Source organism: Pelophylax lessonae, assembly GCF_965119305.1.
Source record: "Pelophylax lessonae genome assembly, chromosome: 11".
In the NCBI taxonomy this organism is placed as follows: Eukaryota; Metazoa; Chordata; class Amphibia; order Anura; family Ranidae; genus Pelophylax; species Pelophylax lessonae.
In genome coordinates, this window is record NC_138778.1 from 76,469,992 (window position 1) to 76,489,091 (window position 19,100).

Consider the following 19,100-nt stretch of genomic DNA (forward strand, 5'->3'; position numbering starts at 1 on the left):
ACAACTCCCTAGAAGAAGAAGGCAGCGGTCGTTTACGGCTATCAACCTTTTTAATGACTAAATCAACTTCATTCGCCAGGCTTTCCAGTGCAGCTGAAATCAAAGCCAGCGACTGCGATCCGGACTGTCCAGGAGTCAAACAAAGTGTGTCTGAGGGTGATTTTCCAGCTTTGGACTCCATTATGCAAATCGCAAAAAAATGGAGTACTGTCGCTTTAAGAACGCCGATCGCGGTATCCACCGCCAAGCGCAGCATTCTGCAGGGGACCCCTTCAACCCAAACTGATATCAAAAAGTGTAGGGATATGCCCGCAGGGACACCCAATTACGTTACCACCTCAGACACTCTTCCTCCTGAATCCATCCCAGCATGAGAGAAAAGCAGGAAATGACCACACAGAAAGTGATGTCGCCTGATAGGGAAGTATTGCCGAGTATATAACCAGGGCTACACAAAGATGGACGCCCATATAAAGTAATAGGAAGCTGCAGGGAAAATGGCTGCCCCATACAAGTCTATGGGGAAAAAATATATTGCCTGCGGCTAGGGACTGACACATGCAGGATTCAGGAACAACAAGGACCAGCAAGCCCAAGGTACCATTTTACCCACCTCCCCAGAATGCCAGAGCACTCCAGACACACAGTCCTCCCAAAGCCAGGGAGTGGGAAGGACACACAAAACTGGGCACTGGGCAGACTAGGGGAATCTCTTGGGAGGCACAAATCCCATTATCACCAAGGGAGGGCACACATCACCCCCAAGGCCAGCAGGGGCAAAGGGGGGGGGTGTACATTTACTCACCATACCATGGACTGGGTGGGCTCCGCTCCAGGTAGACTGCCTCCCACCCGAAGTGGGGGTGCTACCAGCCGATGGGTACGCTGCGACTCAGGGCGTTACAGGTCGATGCGTCCCGGCGAGGCATCCGAACGCTGGCTCGTCCCCCTCCAGACCAGGGGGCACCGTCATGGCTAGGCCTAGGTCAGAACTATAACCTGCTCACGCTCGTAGGCAAGACTGGGGACTGGGGGGGGGCCATAAGGATCTAGATTATCCAATACAAAGCCCCAGCCGGCATCTTTCTTGTAGATCACCAGGAAAATTCTTCCCTGAACACTAGCTAGCAAGTGAGCAAAGAGAAATAAAAGAAAATATTCTGAAAAGCATAAAAAAAAAAACTGACACCAGGGTCCCAGCAGGAAACCTAGGTCCTACTCCTTCTCTAGGTAGAAACAAACAGATGTGCTGAGTCATGCAGTGGGGGTTTATGGTTTATTCACATTTTTTTATGACAAGACTACACCTGATGGGAGGAGCATAAACCCACTGAGCTAATGGAGATGAGAATGCATCTGTCGACGGACGATCGAGAAATTTTGTTTGGGTACAGCGTTGCATGACCGCGCAATTATCATTCAGAGCGCGACAGCGCTAAAAGCTGAAAATTGGCCTGGGCAGGAAGGGGGTGAAAGTGCTCCTGCTCCAGGGCTACACTCACTCCAAATAAAATAAACCTCAAAAAATTATATATATATATATATATATATATATATATATATATATATATATATATATATATATATACATACACAGTATATATATATATATATATATATATATATATATATATATATATATATATATATATATATATATATATATATATATATATATATAGAGTCCAAAAACGCTTTTCCCGACTGGGTTACAATAGGCAGGAGGGTCAAATCAGGTTCTTCACTCAATAGGCCACTTCCCAGTATTATAAAGGATCAATCTTATCCCCTCCTCTGCTCAAAGAAATATTAAAAGTGAAGCATCTTCATAGTGTAGTTTATTAAAACTTGACAAATATATCTTTCAAGTATTATACTCACAAAATAAAATGATAGCACTCATCAAAAATATGCACAATATCATACCCATCATAGGTTAATGCTAGTACAACAGAATGCGTTTACAGTAATCCCCCGCTACATCGCGGTTCAGTTTTTGCGGTCCCGGTAATTCGCGGTTTTTTTTGTAATGTTATTTTACTATATAAATCATTAAAAATGAAAGATTTTTGTGTTTTTCATAGCTCTTGCTCTGTCTCTAAGTATCTTTTATGTGTTTAAATGAGTTTCTATTGTTTTAAAAGTGTGTTTAAAGACCTTAAAATGCTTTTACACGTACAGTGACAGTAAAAAATCATGCCTACAATGCATTTTAATAGGGTTTTTCTATTTCGCGGAATTTCACTTTTCGCGGCTGGGTCCGGAACGTAACCCCCGCAATGGAGGGGGGTTTACTGTATATCAGGTAAAGTAAATATCACAAACACGTTTTAAGACAGAATATAGACTTTAGGATGAGAAATTGTCATACCTATGGTGTGAAAAAAGACCAGAAGCATACTCAAGCAGAAGGTATTCTCTCATGTTGGCCCCAAAACTGAAAGGCAACAAAATAATAATTTTAGGCACATATATTTATTGTTTACCCTCCGAAAAAGTTGTAATTCTGTATGGTTAGTTTTGTGATTCATACACCTCTGCTTCACTGCATAGATAACAAGATCACCCTAGAGTTTCCTCTTGTTTTACCAGCTTCCGTTGTTACCTCAGTTCACAATAGAAAGCTATTGATGCCGATTTACTGGTCAATGAGGAAGTGAAGCAGTGACATTGAAAGCTTCAAAGCTGAAGCTGGAAATGAGATTACCAACTGATGAGTGTGCAATGCTGCAGGCATTTGCAGGTCACCAGACTGGCTCAACAAAACTACAAATCTGGAACTAAAAGTGGAAGTAAACCCATCGATTTAACAGTTTCCAAAGTTACATTCTTGGCACGTGTCACATTGGTTGTGCTGTCAAACCAGCCAATGGCTGGTGTCATAACTGATCACATGCAGCATCATGGCAGTTGAAGATTAAACAGAGGCCAAGATGGCAGCTTCCTTGGCTGAAAGCAATAGGAGGGTTTACTTCCATTTCAAGGCAATTTACACATACATATTTCAACTTAAATATTAGCCTGGAGTTCTGCTGCTCATTAGCAACCTTACACTAAAAGTACTGCATAGTCTACCTGAAAGTAACTTTTTTCATTGCAAGCAATGCCAAGTAGTGGCATGCAAGGCTAGAACACTTATGTATTAAAAAAGGATATTTATTCAAAAGATAAAACTACAATTCTACCACTTTACAAAACTCTCATGCAGCCACATCTTGAGTATGCAGTCCACTTCTAGTAACCAGTCCTTAGGATAGAATGTGCTGGAACTGGAGAGTCCAGAGAAGGGCAATAAAACTAATACAAGGGCAGGAGGACCTCAGTTATGAGGAACAACTACAAGTATTAAACTTCTTCCTGGAGAAGAGATGGTTAAGAGGAAATATGATAGCAAATGTACAAATAACTAAATGGGGATTCTAGCATGTAGGTAAACTATTCAACCTCTGGTCAGTTAAGAAGACATGCGGACACACGATTTAAGTTGGAAGAGAAGTGGTTTAACCTTAAACTGTATATAAGGGGTTCTTTACTATTAGAATGGTTACATATTACATAGTTTGTGAGGTTGAAAAAAAAAAGTTCACCCAGTTCAACCTATGATGTGTGTGTGTGTGTGTGTTGTTAACCATACATTGTATACCCCTGCATGTTGTGGTCTTTAAGGTGCCCATCTAATAGTTTTTTGAAACTATTGATGCTCCCTGCTGATACGACTGCTTGTGGAAGTGAATTCCACATCCTTACTGCTCTGACAGTTTAGAACCCCTTACGTATTTTAAGGTTAGACCGTTTTTCCTCTAGTTTTAGTGAGTGGACACGTGTCTTATTGTATTCCCTTTCTCTAAAAAGTTTGTTCCCTATGCTATGGTCACCAATACAGTATTTGTACATTGATATCATATCCCCCTCAAGCGTCTCTTCTCCAGAGAGAATAAGTTGAGTGCTTGTAGTCTTTCCTCATAGCCGATGCCCTCTATTCCCCTAATTATTTTTGTTGCCCTTCTCTGGACTCTCTCCAGTTCCAGCACATCCTTCCTGAGGACCGGTGCCCAGAACTGGACAGCATACTCCAGATGTGGCCGGACCAGAGTCTTGTAGAGTGGGAGAATAATCTCTTTATTTCTGGAGTGAATCCCTTTTTTTATACATGACAGTATTCGGTTAGCTGTGCCTGTAGCAGCTTGGCATTGCATGCCACTGACAATCCTGTTGTCCACTAGTACTCCCAGGTCCTTTTCCATCTTAGATTCACCCAGAGGTTTCCCCCCTAGTGAGTAGCTTGCTTTCGTGTTTCTGACACCCAAGTGCATTACTTTACATTTTTCAACATTTTTCAACATCTGCCATGTAGTTGCCCACACCATTATTTTGTTCAGGTCCGCTTGTAACGTTTCCACATCATGCATAGAAGATATTGGCCTGCTTAGTTTAGCATCATCCGCAAATACTGAGATTGTGCTAGATATCCCCTCCTCTAGATCATTTATGAATAAATTAAACAGGATTGGTCCCAGGATAGAACAATGATAATGATGTGGAGCTCACTTTCACAGCTGGTAGTGTCAGGGGGGAGTGCCGGTAATTTCAAAAAACCTTTGGATGGGCATCTAAGCGAATGCAATAAACAGGTAAATGGAAAATAAACGGTAGTGCCAAACACACACACATTGATCTGGATGGACTGGAGTCTTTATTCAATTTTACCAAAGCAGTAAAAAAAGAAGAGTTCTTATACAGGAACTAGTATAAAGTGAAAAACTAAGAACACAAATACTATTGAATAACAAGCGTGCCTGTCATCGAACGTTTACAATCTAGTAGATCAAAGAGTGTGTGTCCCTTTGTCTCCACAAAAAACCTTTTCCTTGCATATACATCACAGTCACAATGGGTGACAAAATTTAATAGTGCTGAAGTAATTTTCCATGAAAAGTCTGTCGGTATTTGGCTAATAAACTCCACTCACAGACATTAGACTATTACCATAAAAATTATGGTCCCCTAGTTGACCAATTTCAGCATTAGCAAGTAACAGGACCAATTATCCCTCACAAGTGATTGCTATGGGGTAACCTGCTATAAGACCAACGGCATGGATGATGCATATATGTGATGAAGCTTTGGTGCATGCCTATGTTTTGGACTTTCAACAACCATCTAAATTCATTGACTAGTAAAAATTCTGGCCCGTTTACAGCTAGGCTAATCTTTGGCAGTTGTTGGAATACAAAATGTATTGATATTACAAGAAAGCTAAATGAATCAATTGTGTACGTGGTACTATTTCCAAGCAATTATAGCTTACTATAAACTGTGGGTCTGGAAAAGTTGGCAATGATCCAGCAGGTCAGTCAGATGAGCCACAAACCACCAATTGTTGGACACAAAGCTGAAACAAGAGAGAATCGAACTGAAAAAATCTGAAGGAAGGAAAACAACACTGCATGAGAAAATAAACTTAAAGTGAAACTAACTGATCCCCTCTAGTTTCCCCTTGCAGGAGCTGAAAGCTGGTTTTGCCTCCTCTCCCGCTCACCGGCTTGCAGATGCAGCTGTAGTTAAAGCATTTACTATGCTTCAGTTTGTGAACAAACAAGTAGACTTTGCAAAGCTCTTCCTGTTTACCCATTCTGGCCAATGGAGGCTGTAGAGTTAGAGAATGAGGAGTGTTTCCTCAATCACTTTCTCTGTCTCAAAAGTGAGACATCAGGGGTCGTTTTATACCCATGATATTTGCCGAAGCCCCAAGGAGGGCTGTAAAAAAAAAAAAAAAAATGATAAAAATAAAAAAATAAATAAAAAAATCTAATGACACCGTCCACTGCCCTACCAGTTGACACACAATATGATATGACCCCACAATATTTGGTGTATCACTTGTGTTACTATTCTGGTAAGTTTTCTGACGAATTGGGAAACAGCTCAGGGTTTTTTCTCAATATTGGCTAGATTGGTGTTTATTTTTTGTAAACTCTTTATTGTTGTGTTTTTCTATAAAACTCAATATACAGCTGCAAGAAAAAGTATGTGAATCCTTTGGAATGATATGGATTTCTGCACAAATTGGTCATAAAATGTGATCTGATCATCAGCTAAGTCACAACAATAGACAATCACAGTCTGCTTAAACATGTTGCCATGTTTTTTTGAACACACCATGTAAACATTCACATTGCAGGTGGAAAAAGTATGTGAACCCCTAGACTAATGACATCTCCAAGAGCTAATTGGAGTGAAATGTCAGCTAACTGGAGTCCAATCAATGAGAGGAGATTGAAGGTGTTGGTTACAGCTGCCCTATAAAAAACACCAGACCAGTTCTGGATTTGCTTTTCACAAGAAGCATTGCCTGATGTGAATGATGACTCGCACAAAAGAGCTCTGAGAAGACCTACGATTAAGAATTGTTGACTTGCATAAAGCTGGTAAGGGTTATAAAAGTAACTCCAAAAGTCTTGCTGTTCATCAGTCCACGGTAAGACAATTTGTCTATAAATGGAGAAAGTTCAGCACTGCTGCTACTCTCCCTATGAGTGGCTGTCCAGTAAAGATGACTGCAAGAGCACAGAGCAGACTACTCAATGAGGTGAAGAAGAATCCTAGAGTGTCATCTAAAGACTTAAAAAAGTCACTGGCAAATGCTAACATCCCTTTTAGCGAATCTACAATATGTAAAACACTAAACAAGAATGGATTTCATAGGAGGATACCACAGAGGAAGCCACTGCTGTCCAAACAAAACATTACTGCACGTTTACAGTTTGCACAAGAGTATCTGATGTTCCACAGCAGTTCTGGCAAAATATTCTGTGGACAGGTGAAACCAAAGTTGAGTTGTTTGGAAGAAACACACAACACTGTGTGGCGAAAAAGAGGCACAGCACACCAACATCAAAACCTCATCCCAACTGTGAAGTACGGTGGTGGGGGAATGATGGTTTGGGGTTGCTTTGCTGAGTCAGGGTCTGGATGGATTGCCATCATCGAAGGAAAAATGAATTCCCAAGTTTATCAAGACATTGTGCAGGAGAACTTAAGGCCATCTGTCTACCAGCTGAAGCTCAACAGAAGATAGGTGTTGCAACAGAACAATGACCCAAAGCATAGAAGTAAATAAACAAGAGAATGGCTTAAACAGAAGAAAATACGCCTTCTGAAGTGGCCCAGAGTCCTGACCTCCACCCGATTTAGTTGCTGTGGCATGACCTCAAGAAAGCGATTCACGCCAGACATCCCAAGAATATTGCTGAACTGAAACAGTTCTGTAAAGAGGAATGGTCAAGAATTACTCCTGACCGTTGTGCACGTCTGATCTGCAACTAAAGGAAACGTTTGGTTGAAGTTATTGCAGCCAAAGGAGGTTCAACCAGTTATTAAATCCAAGGGTTCACATACTTTTTCCACCTGCACTGTGAATGTTTACATGGTGTGCGCAATAAAAACATGGCAACAGTTCATTCTTTGTGTGTTATTAGTTTAAGCAGCCTCTGATTGTCTATTGTTGTGACTTAGATGATGATGATCAGATCACATTTTATGACCAATTTGTGCAGAAATCCATATCATTCCAAAGGGTTTACATACTTTTCCTTGCAGCTGTATATCTTAAAAAAAAAAAAATACATTTTTCTTTTTAAACCAGAGTGTATTGTCACTTTAAAGCGCAACTACAATGCATCTCAGCACCGCAAACCAAAAACACCATTTACTGAATTTATAATATTCAAAACAAACTTCCCCATCCATCCATGCTTTATTTAGCTGAGAATTCACTTTGAAAAACACCCCCTAGCATTTCTGGCCCTGGTCATTTCCAGTAAGGACAGATGAATCTTTGGAGCATTTACTTCCTGGAATCCATTTGTCCTTAGCTCATGCATGCAGGTAGAAGGGTGTGCTTAGCTCCTTCTCCCCTCCTGAAGACTCCTGGGATGTAGGATATCATTTGCCAAGGCCTGGAAACTGAAGTAACTGAAGAAATGTAAAGAAATAAAAAAAAAAGAAGTGTAAAATTGAGAGAGTGAAGTTCCATTTTTACCATGTAAGGACCGCCCCACGCAGATATACTGTAGTGTACCTATTTTGTGCACAGGGTCTGGGGCGCGTGCGCCGCCAGCGACTCGTTAACACTGTGATTGGACAATCAGTGGGTCCAGGAGGACGTCTGTGACGAAACGCGTCGGATTGCAGCGTAGTGACATCACCCACAGTGAACCCGGAAGGATGGGCGGATCTTCTAGCCAGCCAGCGACTCTGTTTTTATGCTGTATACATGTTATATATGTGTCTTTCTATTTTTAATAAAAACTGCTGTGATGGTATGCACTATGGAGCCCCTTATGATTTATTTTCCATAATGGTGGTCATCTATCCGCAAAATTGAGGTGTATAGCCGATAGTGGGCGATACATAGGCGTCTGTGGACATCCAGGTGTACTCATTCTCTGGCGGTTCTTCCAAGCCCTGCCCTCCCTGGTCCATCTTGCAGATTGAAAAGTCTGCCTAATTTGGTTTCTGGTAAGCAGATTCACAATCGGTGGCGGCATTGAGCACTGGCGTGGGACACTTTTGTTAATCTTTGCACCGTTGTCACCTTGATTGGGACTTTTTGGAATATATTTATTTACATTCATTTATCACTTCATAATTTTTACTTTATTCATATGTTCACTTTATGATTGTCAATATTCATTTTGATCACGTTTGTGTTATTGATTTGCACTATCATGTCTTATTAGCGCAGCTTAATTTATATTGTTCTAGCGGGTCCAGTGAACGCGATGCCCGCCAGTACCCGCCGATCGTATACAGGAGTGCCAGAACAGCGGTCTGCCTATGTAAACAAGGCAGAACGCAGATCTGTCAGAGAGGAAGATGGAGATCTTGTGTTTCTGCTAGGCAGAAACACAGATTTCTGTCTTCCTCCAGTGAAGCCATCCCCCACGGAGATGGAACGCACTCCTTAGGAACACACCTAACTCTTTGATCGCCCCTAATGTTAACCCCTTCCCTGCCAGTGTCATTTGTACAGTAAGAGTGCATTTTTTTTTGGCACTGATCACGGTTAGTGTCACCAGTCCCTCAAAAATTGTCAGTTAGGTGTTCAATTTGTCCGTCGCAATGTCGCAGCCACGCTATAGCTCGCTGCCATTACAAGAAAATATAAATACAAATTCCATAAAAATATCCTGTAGTTTGTAGATGCTATAAAAAAACTTTTAAAAAAACAAATCAAAACAAAACTTTTCATATATTCTGGTCCTGTAAAGGCCTTATTAGTTTTTGGAGGAAAATTTTTGAAATACTTTCTGAAGTCTCGGGCATATTAATCAAACCTGAACCCGCAATAGCGCTACTATTTTTGGGTATTGAAAATATACCATTTGATATCAGAACAGTATTTATACACATATTGATAGCAGCCAAAACGGTAATCGCTAGAAGTTGGAAACAACTTATAGCCCCCTCCCATATAGAGGTAATAGGCTTAGTTAACCAACACTATTCTTTGGAAAAGGCATATGCCTATTCAATTTTTCGAAGTAATAAATTTCACATAGCTTGGCTTCTCTGGCAACAAAGCCTCTATTTCCACGGTGTTTAACGGAAAAATTGAGGCCGGCGGATGGCTCGACTCGGAGTGTGGTGGTGCTTCCTTCCTTCTTCTGGTATTTTTCTTTTTCTTTTTCTTTTTGGTGCTTTTTTAAGTACCTCCTATGTATCTTTTATATACTTCCTAAGTAGTCTCCTAGGTCTTGAATGTATATAGCATTGGACTTCTTTGTCTCCTGTTCTTGCTACATATAATGTCACAAGGTATTGTAATCAACATATCATATCAATATTCTCTTTTTTTCCTTTTTTTCTTTTGTTATTTTATGTTAACTTATTATGTTTTTATATGCTTGTTTCTCTTTTGAAAAGAAAAAAAAGAAAAAAAACAAAAAAAAACAAATCAATATACGTTTATTGGGATTTTTTTATTAAACAAAAATATGTGGCTGATTACATATTGGCTTAAATTGATTTTTTTTTTTAATCGGATGTTTTATAGCATAAAGTAAAATAAAAAAAAAAAAAAAAAGATTTTTGTAAGATCTTACCGTAAAATCTTTTTCTCTGATGTCCATCGACAGACGCAGCATCAACCCCATGGGCTGAGTGGGTTATGCTCCTCCCATTAGGAGTAGTCTAGGCAGGAAAATTTGAATGTACACACCCTAAGGGCTGTCCCTCCAGACAACCCCCACTGCCACATCCCAGCACATTAGTTTAGTTTTATAGCAGTAAAGACAAAAGAGCCAACTATGTAACCCCAAACAGAGGGGCGGGTGCTGCATCCGTTGATGGACATCAGAGAAAGATTTTATGGTAAGATCTTACAAAAATCCTATTTTCTCTATAGTCCATCGACAGACTCAGCTTCATCTGAAAAATCCTATTTTCTCTATAGTCCATCGACAGACTCCGCTTCATCTCCATGAGCAGAGAGGAACGTCCCAAAGCAGTATAGGCATGAAGGGTGGGAAAAACACAACCAGACAGTAAAGTCAACTCCAAGAGGCTAAACCTAGCCAACCAGACAACATAGAGCTCAACCAAACAACAGGAGCTCACCCAGGTAAAAGACCCCTAACAGAATAACAAAAAAATATTCTCTTATGACATAGCAGCCTGCAAAACCTTGTGGCAAAAAGAAGCATCAGAAGACGCCAACAAATCCACCTTGTAAAATTTTGTAAAGGTGTGCACAGACGACCAAGTTGCTGCCTTACAAACTTGTACAACAGAGGCCTGATGGCGAAAAGCCCAAGAGGCACTTAACGCTGTAGTAGAATGCACCTTCACAGGGCAAGGAGGAACCTGACCCTTGATTGAATAAGCCTGAACAACCGTCTGCCTGCTCCATCTTGAAATGGTCGAAGCGGACGCAGCCAAACCTTTGCAAGGACTGTCCGGAACGACAAAGAGTCCGACTTCCTGAAGGACTCAAGTAACCGTCAGATAAACCCTTATTGCAAGGCAATCTCCTTGGGATGTTTAGGCTTAGGACATAACATAAGTAAGGCAACAGGATGTCTTCATTAAGATGAAAATCCGACACCACCTTAGGGAGAAAAGACGGATTAGGTCAGAGGATCACTTTATCCCTGTGGACCACCAAATAAGCCGAATGACAGGACAGCGCCACCAACTCAGATACTCTGCGAGCAGAAGTGATAGCCACTAGGAAGGCAAACTTCTGCAACAAAGAGCAGAGAAATCTCCCTAATGTTCTCAAAAGGAGGCTTTTAAGAACAGACAAAACCAGATTAAGATCCCACAATGGTAACGGGGATCTCCTCGGAGGGGCCATATGACACACCCCCTGAATGAAGGTGCGAATCCAACTATGAGTAGCCAATGGACATTGGAAGTAAATAGCCAAGACTGAAACCTGGCCCTTGATAGTACCAAATGCCAAGCGCTGCTCAACCCCTTGTTGTAAAAAGGCCAAAACCCTAGCTATAGAAAACAAGCGAGGGTGCAGCTGCAGCGATTCACACCAAGAAATGTACGATTTCCACGTACGATGATAGATCTCTATAGATGTTGACTTCCTGGCCTTCAAAAGGGTAGGAATCACTGAATCAGAGAGACTTCTATCCCTCAACACCTTGCTTTCAACTGCCAAGCCGTTAAAGCCAGCGACCATAAAGCAGGATGGAAGATCGGTCCTTGAGATAGTAGATCTTTCCACAGAGGAAGACGCCATGGAGGATCCACGACGATTTTTACCAGCTATGCATACCAAGACCGCCGGGGCCAGTCTGGCGCCACCAGAATGCCTTCCATCGCCACCCTGTGAAGAAACCTCGACAGGAGGTAAGGCATATATCAGGCTATACTGACACCAAGGAGCCACCAGAGCGTCTGTGGCATCGACCAGAGGATCCCAAGACCTGGCCACAAACCTCTGAACTTTCCTGTTGATGCGAGAGGCAAACAGATCCACCTCTGGAGTCCCCCACCGGGCACACAGGAGACTAAATACCCTTGGATGCAGATATCCCACAATGGAGATACCTCGCCGACGTAACAAGGCCAGCACGGGGGCCAGGATCTTGATAAAAACTCTGGGAGCCGAGGCGAGACCAAAGGGTAACGCCACAAATTGAAAGTGCTCCTCTGCCACTGCAAAGCAGAGAAAATCGCTGATGTCCCTCGAATATGGGGATGTGGAGATATGCATCTTTGAGATGGATGGAAGCTAGAAAATCCCCCTGATTCAAAGATGCCACCACCTACCTAATGGACTCCATTCAAAACTTCTGCACCTGCACAAAGCGGTTAAGAGCCTTGAGGTCCAGGATGGGATGCACTTTGCTCTCCTTTCTGGGCATAGTGAACAGGTTTGAATAGAAACCTTGAGAGCGTTCCTGCAGAGGAACCGGCACAATCACCCCTTGAGCCAGATCATCTCGTACAGCCTCCCGCAGATCATTCAAACTCTCTGGAGACAGGTGAAGATTCGACTGAAAGAACCTGTCCCCTGGCTGGGACCAGAATTCAACCTTGTACCAAGAGCAAATCCGTTCGCGAACCCAATCGTCCTGAATGAAGGAATTCCAGGGTTCCTGAAAGAAGCACAAATGTCCCCCCACATGCTGAAGAGGACTTGTCTGCCGCACCAGACTGGCCCGGCCTTGGGCTTGCCCCAGGGCTTCTTAGCTCCTCCAGAAGTGCTGAACGGCTTACCTATTTCTTGCGCCACGGAGGCACAAAAAAACCCTTTATGAGCAGAAAAGGAGAGACCTCGCTTTGTACGGGGAGGGACCTCGCTTTGTCTTACCCTTGGAGGATTGAGGAAGAAAAATACTCTTCCCGCCAGTCAGGCCCTTGATTAACTCATCCAAAGAGTCGCCAAACAACCAGTCTCCCAGAAAAAGGGAGATCAGCTAAGGCTTTCTTAGAAGCTTGGTCAGCCAACCAGCTCTTCAACCAAACCATGCATCTTAAAACAATGCCCACGGCGGAGACCCTAGCCACCAGGGGAGCTGCATCCATAGACGCATTACACAGGAACACCAGAGCCTGAATCACCTGGTCTAACAGATCCAGCTGTTCCGGAGGTCCGGAGGAACAGTCTCAGGGTCCAAGGACTCCCGCAAACACCTAATCCATTTCGTCACCTTCTGGGAAAACAACACAGACACAAAAACCGGTTTCAAAATGGAACCCGCCAGCACATCAATATGGCAGGAAAGGGATTCCACCCTCCTGTCCACTGGATCCGTAAAAACTGGGGAATCCTCCACAGGCACAAGAGTAGATTTGTTCAATCTGGAAACAGGATGGTCCACTTTAGGTGGCACCGTCCAACGGTTGGAGACCTTTTCAGCAAAAGGGTACCGGCGTTTAAAGCGTTTAGGCACCACTAACACGTGCTTAACGCGCCGCCATTAGTCATTCACAATATCGTGAAAGGTGTCGGGACAAGGGAAAACCCTGTCAGCTTTTGGAAACTTCTGAGAGCCAAAAGCCACCCGTGTCCCTGCTGGCGTGGGCTCATCGGCCAATTTTAAAGGATCCCGCACTGAAATAATCAGGGCTTCCACTAAGGCGCGTTCCCACGCTGCAGAAGACAGGTCCTCTCCACCATCTTACTACAAGGACAGCGACCCTTCATGTAGGGGGGCGTCCAAGGCGGCCCCCATCAGCCTCTGAATCAGAGGACACCTCCATAGCAGCAGCTGTTTTCGGCGATCAACCTTTTTCATGACTAAATCAACTTTAGTAGCCAGGCTGTCCAGGGCTGCTGAAATCACGGTCAGCGACTGCGATATGGACTGTCCGGGAGTCGCACAGAGTGGGTCCAGGGGTGATTTCACAGTTTGGGACTCCATATTGCAATTTTCAAAAAACGATGTACTGTCGCTTTAAGAGCTCCGATCGCGGTGTCCACCACCAATGCAGGGAGCCCCTTTAAACCAAACTGACAGCAGAAAGTGCAAGGATATGCCCGCAGGGACCTCAAGTACTGTACCATCTCAGACAAACCGTCCTCTTGAATCCTTCAGCAGCATGGAGAGAAAGGCAGGAAGTGACCTCGGCTCAGCAGCAGGAAATTACTACACAGGAAGTGATGTCGTCTGAAATAGGTTACACTGCTGGTTATAGCACCAGGGCTACACAAAGATGGATGCCCATACAAAACAATAGGAAGCAACAGGGAAAATAGCTGCCCCATACAAGTCTATGGGGGAAAAAAAAAAATCACATTGTCCACACTTAAGATGGCAGCGCTCACAACGAACCATGTGGCTAGGGACCGACAGACACATGAAGGCCTCAGAAACCACAACAGGTACCAGCAAGCCCAAGGTACCATGTCACCCCCCCCCCACCCCAGGGCACTCCAGACACACAGCCACCGCAGTGACACTTAAGGGGGGAGGGAAGGACACACAGACCCCGCACTGGGCAGGCCAGGGGGATCTTTTGGGAGGCACAAATCCCATTATCCCCAGGAGAGGGCCCACATCCCCCCCAAGGCCACCAGGGGCAAAGAGGGTACATTTACTCACCATACCATGGACTGGGTGGGCTCCGCTCTGGGCAGACTGTCTCCCACCCAAAGAGGGGGTGCTGCTAGCCGAGGGGTACGCTGCGACTCAGGGCATTCCAGGTCGACGCGTGGCATCCACTTGCAGGCTCGTCCCCCTCCGGAAAAGAGGGAACGTCGTGGCTAAATCTAGGTCGGAACTATAACCTGCTAACACTCGTAGGCCAGACTGGGGGGACCATAAGGATCTAGATTATCCAGTTCGAAGCCCGAGCCAGCAACGTTGTTTGCAGATCACCTGGAAAATTCTTCCCTGAACACTAGCTAGCAAGCGAGAAAAGAGAAATAAAAGTAAAATATTCTTAAAAGAAATAAAAAAAAAACTGAGACCGGAGTCCCAGCAGGAAACCTAGGTCCTACTCCTTCTCTAGGCAGAAACAAACTGATGTGCTGGGCTGTGGCAGTGGGGGTTATGCCTGGAGGGACAGCCCCTAGGGCGTGTACATTAAAATTTTCCTGCCTAGACTACTCCTGTTGGGAGGAACATAACCCACTCAGCTCATGGAGATGAGGCTGCGTCTGTCGATGGACTATATATATATATATATATATATATATATATAAAAATAAATGGATTTTTGTAAAATCTTACCGTAAAATCCTTTTCTCTTAAGCTCATTGACAGACGCAGTCTTCTTGATTAATATCAAATAGGGTTATGCTGCCCTCTACAGGAGTAGGACTAGGCAGAAGAAAAACGTTCTGGCCACACCTTAGGGGCAGTCCCAGAGGGTATATCCTCTCTCTCTCTGCTCCAGGAAGTCAGTTATGTCACAAAGCAGTGTTAGAGAATTTAACCCAACCCAACTTAAAAACAGAGGGCGGGTACTACGTCTGTCAATGAGCTTAAGAGAAAAAGGATTTTACGGTAAGATTTTACAAAAATCCATTTTTCTCTGTCGCTCATTGACAGACGCAGTCTTCTTGATTAATATCAAATAGGGACGTCCCAAAGCAGTGCCACAAATGAGGGGTGGGATAAAAGAAATCAAATTTTAAATCCAGAAGGCCCAACCGGTGCCGACTAGAAGTCTTAAAGGCTCATCAAACCAAAGGATGAGAAACTGAAAATCCAACTGAAAAAAACCCTCGAGGTAGACCAACGGTCTCCTCAAATTGCGGCCTGCAGAACCTTGCGGCCAAAAGAGGCATCCGCCGATGCCATCACATCAACTTTATAAAATCTTGTAAAGGTATGAACCGACGACCAGGTAGCCGCCTTGCAAACCTTGACCACTGACGCCTGATGGCGGAAGGCCCAGGAAGCACTAAGCGCCCGAGTGGAGTGCGCCTTAACAGGGAACGGAGGATTCCGACCCTTAATAGAATAAGCCTGTACCACCGTCTGCCTGATCCATCTGGAGATAAGTCGCGGCAGATGCAGGCAACCCCTTTTTGGGGCCATCTGTGATCACAAAAAGTGAATCCGTTTTACAAAACGAGTCCGTAGTTTTCAGGTATACCCTGATTGCCCGAACCACATCCAAGGAGTGTAATGCAAACTCACGATGATGGCTGGGCTTAGGACACAGGGAAGGCAATACAATGTCCTCATTCAGATGAAACTCTGAAACCACTTTAGGAAGAAAGGATGGATTCGGACGAAGAACCACCTTATCCCTATGAACCACCAGATATGGGGAACGACAAGATAATGCGGCCAGTTCTGACACCCTGCATGCAGAAGTGATAGCCACCAAGAAGGCCACCTTCTGGGATAACGTAAGCAAGGGAATCTCCCTAATATCTTCAAAGGGAGGTTTCTGAAGAACCGACAACACTAAATTAAGATCCCAGGGTGGTAAGGGTGCGCGCACTGGCGGAGCCAGGTGTCGCACCCCCTGGATGAAATTCCTCACCAAGGAATGAGTGGCCAAAGGTTTCTGAAAGAAGATTGCTAATGCTGAAACCTGACCCTTGATAGTGCTCAAGGACAATTTCTGCTCAACTCCCTGTTGCAGAAAGGCCAAGATTCAGGTCACGAATAGGTACGTGGGGGAAATCCAAGAGATTCACACCACGCAATATAAGACCTCCATGTGCGATAATAGACTTTGCTGGAAGTCGCTTTCCTTGCTTTAATTAGAGTAGGGATAACTGAAGCTGACAAACCCTTGTCCTTCAGTACCTGAGTCTCAATGGCCAGGCCGTTGAAGCCAGCTATTGTAAAGCAAGATGGAAGATCCGTCCGTGAGACAGCAGATCCTCCTTGAGAAGAAGTCTCCAAGGAGCGTCCGCGACTAGCCTCACCAAGTCGACGTCCCAGGCTCGACGAGGTCCGTCCGGAGTTACCAGGATAACTGGAATTCCCTCCACCTCTATTCTGCGAGGAAGTTCCCGCAGAAACTTGAGAGGATGGAAAGCATACCGTAGCTGATACTGCCCCAACAGGGCGATCAGCGCGCCTTTTGCATCCACTAGAGGATCGCGGGCGCGTGCTACAAACCTCCGCACCTTCCTGTTGAGCCGAGATGCCAACAGATCCACATCCAGGGTGCCCCAATGAAGGCACAGCTGGTGAAGTACCCCTGGATGAAGGGACCCTACCCCTTAATCCAGAGTCTGATGGATGAGATAATCTGCCTGCCAATCCTCTAGGTGATTGACCTAAGCCACAGCCGTGGCATTGTCCAACTGGATCCGAACCGGGCTGCCCTGGAGCTGCTCGGTCCAGTAAATCAGACACAGTCTGATCATTCTCAGTTCCCACACATTCATCGGAAACCTGGATACTATCGGAAGGAGTGACTTCCCCTGGGTAAGCATTGGAGACCGAGGCCACCAGACCAGAGACTCCCTGGTCCGCTCGCTCAACCGGATCCGATTGTCCAGGGAATCGGGATCCCGATTCCCTTAGAAAATAATCTCCCTTCGAGGAATTCTCCTGGAGGGAACTGGAAATGATCTTTGAAAAAAGTGAAGAAAACGTTCTGCTCAAGGAATGGGAACTACCGCTCCCTGTAGCATACGAATGTTGGAAGGGAAGAATCGCACCGGTAGAAGGGATCGAAACTCGATCTTGAATCCCGACCATAGGACCTTCTGAACCCCTTTGTCCGGGATTCAGGAAAGTCATGGATCTGGAAACCGGTGAAGACGTCCCCCCACCCCAGAGATGGGTGGGGGCGTACCTTCAGGCTGTATTGGTTTTATCTTCAGGTTTGGCTGAGCCGGAGTTTTGTTTCCCCGACCAGCGTCCTTTAAAACCCCCTGAAGGAGCTTTGCCCTTCTCGCTCGCCCCAGCGGAGCGAACAAACCTTTTATGAGCGGAAAAGGAAGGTCCTCGTCTGTTACGAGGTCCTTTACCCTTAGCAGTCTGTGGCAAAAAAGCGCTTTTACCCCCAGTGAGATCCTTTATAATCTCATCTAGGGTGGCCCCAAACAGGCGATCCCCCTGAAAAGGGAGATTAGCCAAGGCTTTCTTGGAACCTTGATCCGCCGACCAGCACTTTAACCACAACACGCGTCTGAGGACTACTGCTGACATCGACGCATGCCCTAACAAGGGAGTTGCGTCCAAAGCGGCGTCACAAATGTACTGTAGTCCCTGTATGATCTGCTTCATCAAATCGGATGCTGCCGGGGGGATACCTCTCCCCTTTAAGTCACGGCGTAACAACTTGGCCCATTCTGTCAATGTTTGTGAAACTAAACCAATGGCCACCACTGGCCTAAAGGCTGATCCTATCAGGGAAAAAAACAGAGCGGGATTCGGCTTCCACCTTTCGATCCACCGGATCCTTAAAGGACGGCGTGTCCTCCAACGGGATAACAGTGGCTTTATTTAATCTGGAAATCGGTGGGTCCACCACTGGTGGTACCGTCCATTTTTTAATGAGGGATTCCTCAAACGGATAGCGCCTAGCAATGCGTTTGGAAATAGCAAGAGTTTGTTTGGGATGATCCCATTCCTCCTTAATCTTATTACCAAAGCATTTGGGTAAGGGAAAAACCTTCACCATCTTGGTAGGCTTACTAGTACCAAAGGGAATTTCCGTCTCGGTTACCTCTGCCGGTGTAAACTCCAATCTTAAGGTTTCCCGGACAGCCACAACTAGTGCGTCCACCAACGCTTCTTCTTGCGCTATGGCGGAGGCAGAAACATCCTCCTCACTGTCTGAGGAGACATTCCCTGAGACCTCAGCCCCAGAGGAGGGACCTGCAGCTGCAGTGACCAGCTCAGAATCCAAATCTGAAGTATCAGATGAAATAGGGGTAGGCGGGGGTCGCTTTCTTGACCCCCGTCCCTGACAGGCCACCTCCACCCGGGATACCAAAGACTCCAAAACTGTAGATAATGCATCAATTACAAGTGGGGTACTGGAGGGCCCTGCGGCCACCTCAAAGGGATCAGGTGGGGATACATGTGTGGCAGGGTCCATGATTATACAAGACACTTGCCAGCAAACAAAAAAATAATTGCAAAGAAATGTAATCCCCCAGCGCAACAGCACCCCTCAGTGTACCTGTTCTGGACCCCACAGAGAGAGAG

General features: G+C 44.8%; 1 protein-coding gene across 1 annotated transcript in view; it reads right to left on the bottom strand.

Moving 5' to 3' along the window:
* NUP85 (nucleoporin 85) overlaps positions 1–19,100 on the bottom strand; it is a 231,098-nt gene that overhangs the window by 79,761 nt on the left and 132,237 nt on the right. Inside the window, exons 12-13 of the mRNA XM_082271221.1 lie at positions 5,309–5,392; positions 2,372–2,437 (exon numbers count right to left, since the gene is read on the bottom strand). Coding sequence (XP_082127347.1) covers positions 2,372–2,437; positions 5,309–5,392 — 150 coding nt within the window. The remainder of the gene's footprint in view (positions 1–2,371; positions 2,438–5,308; positions 5,393–19,100) is intronic.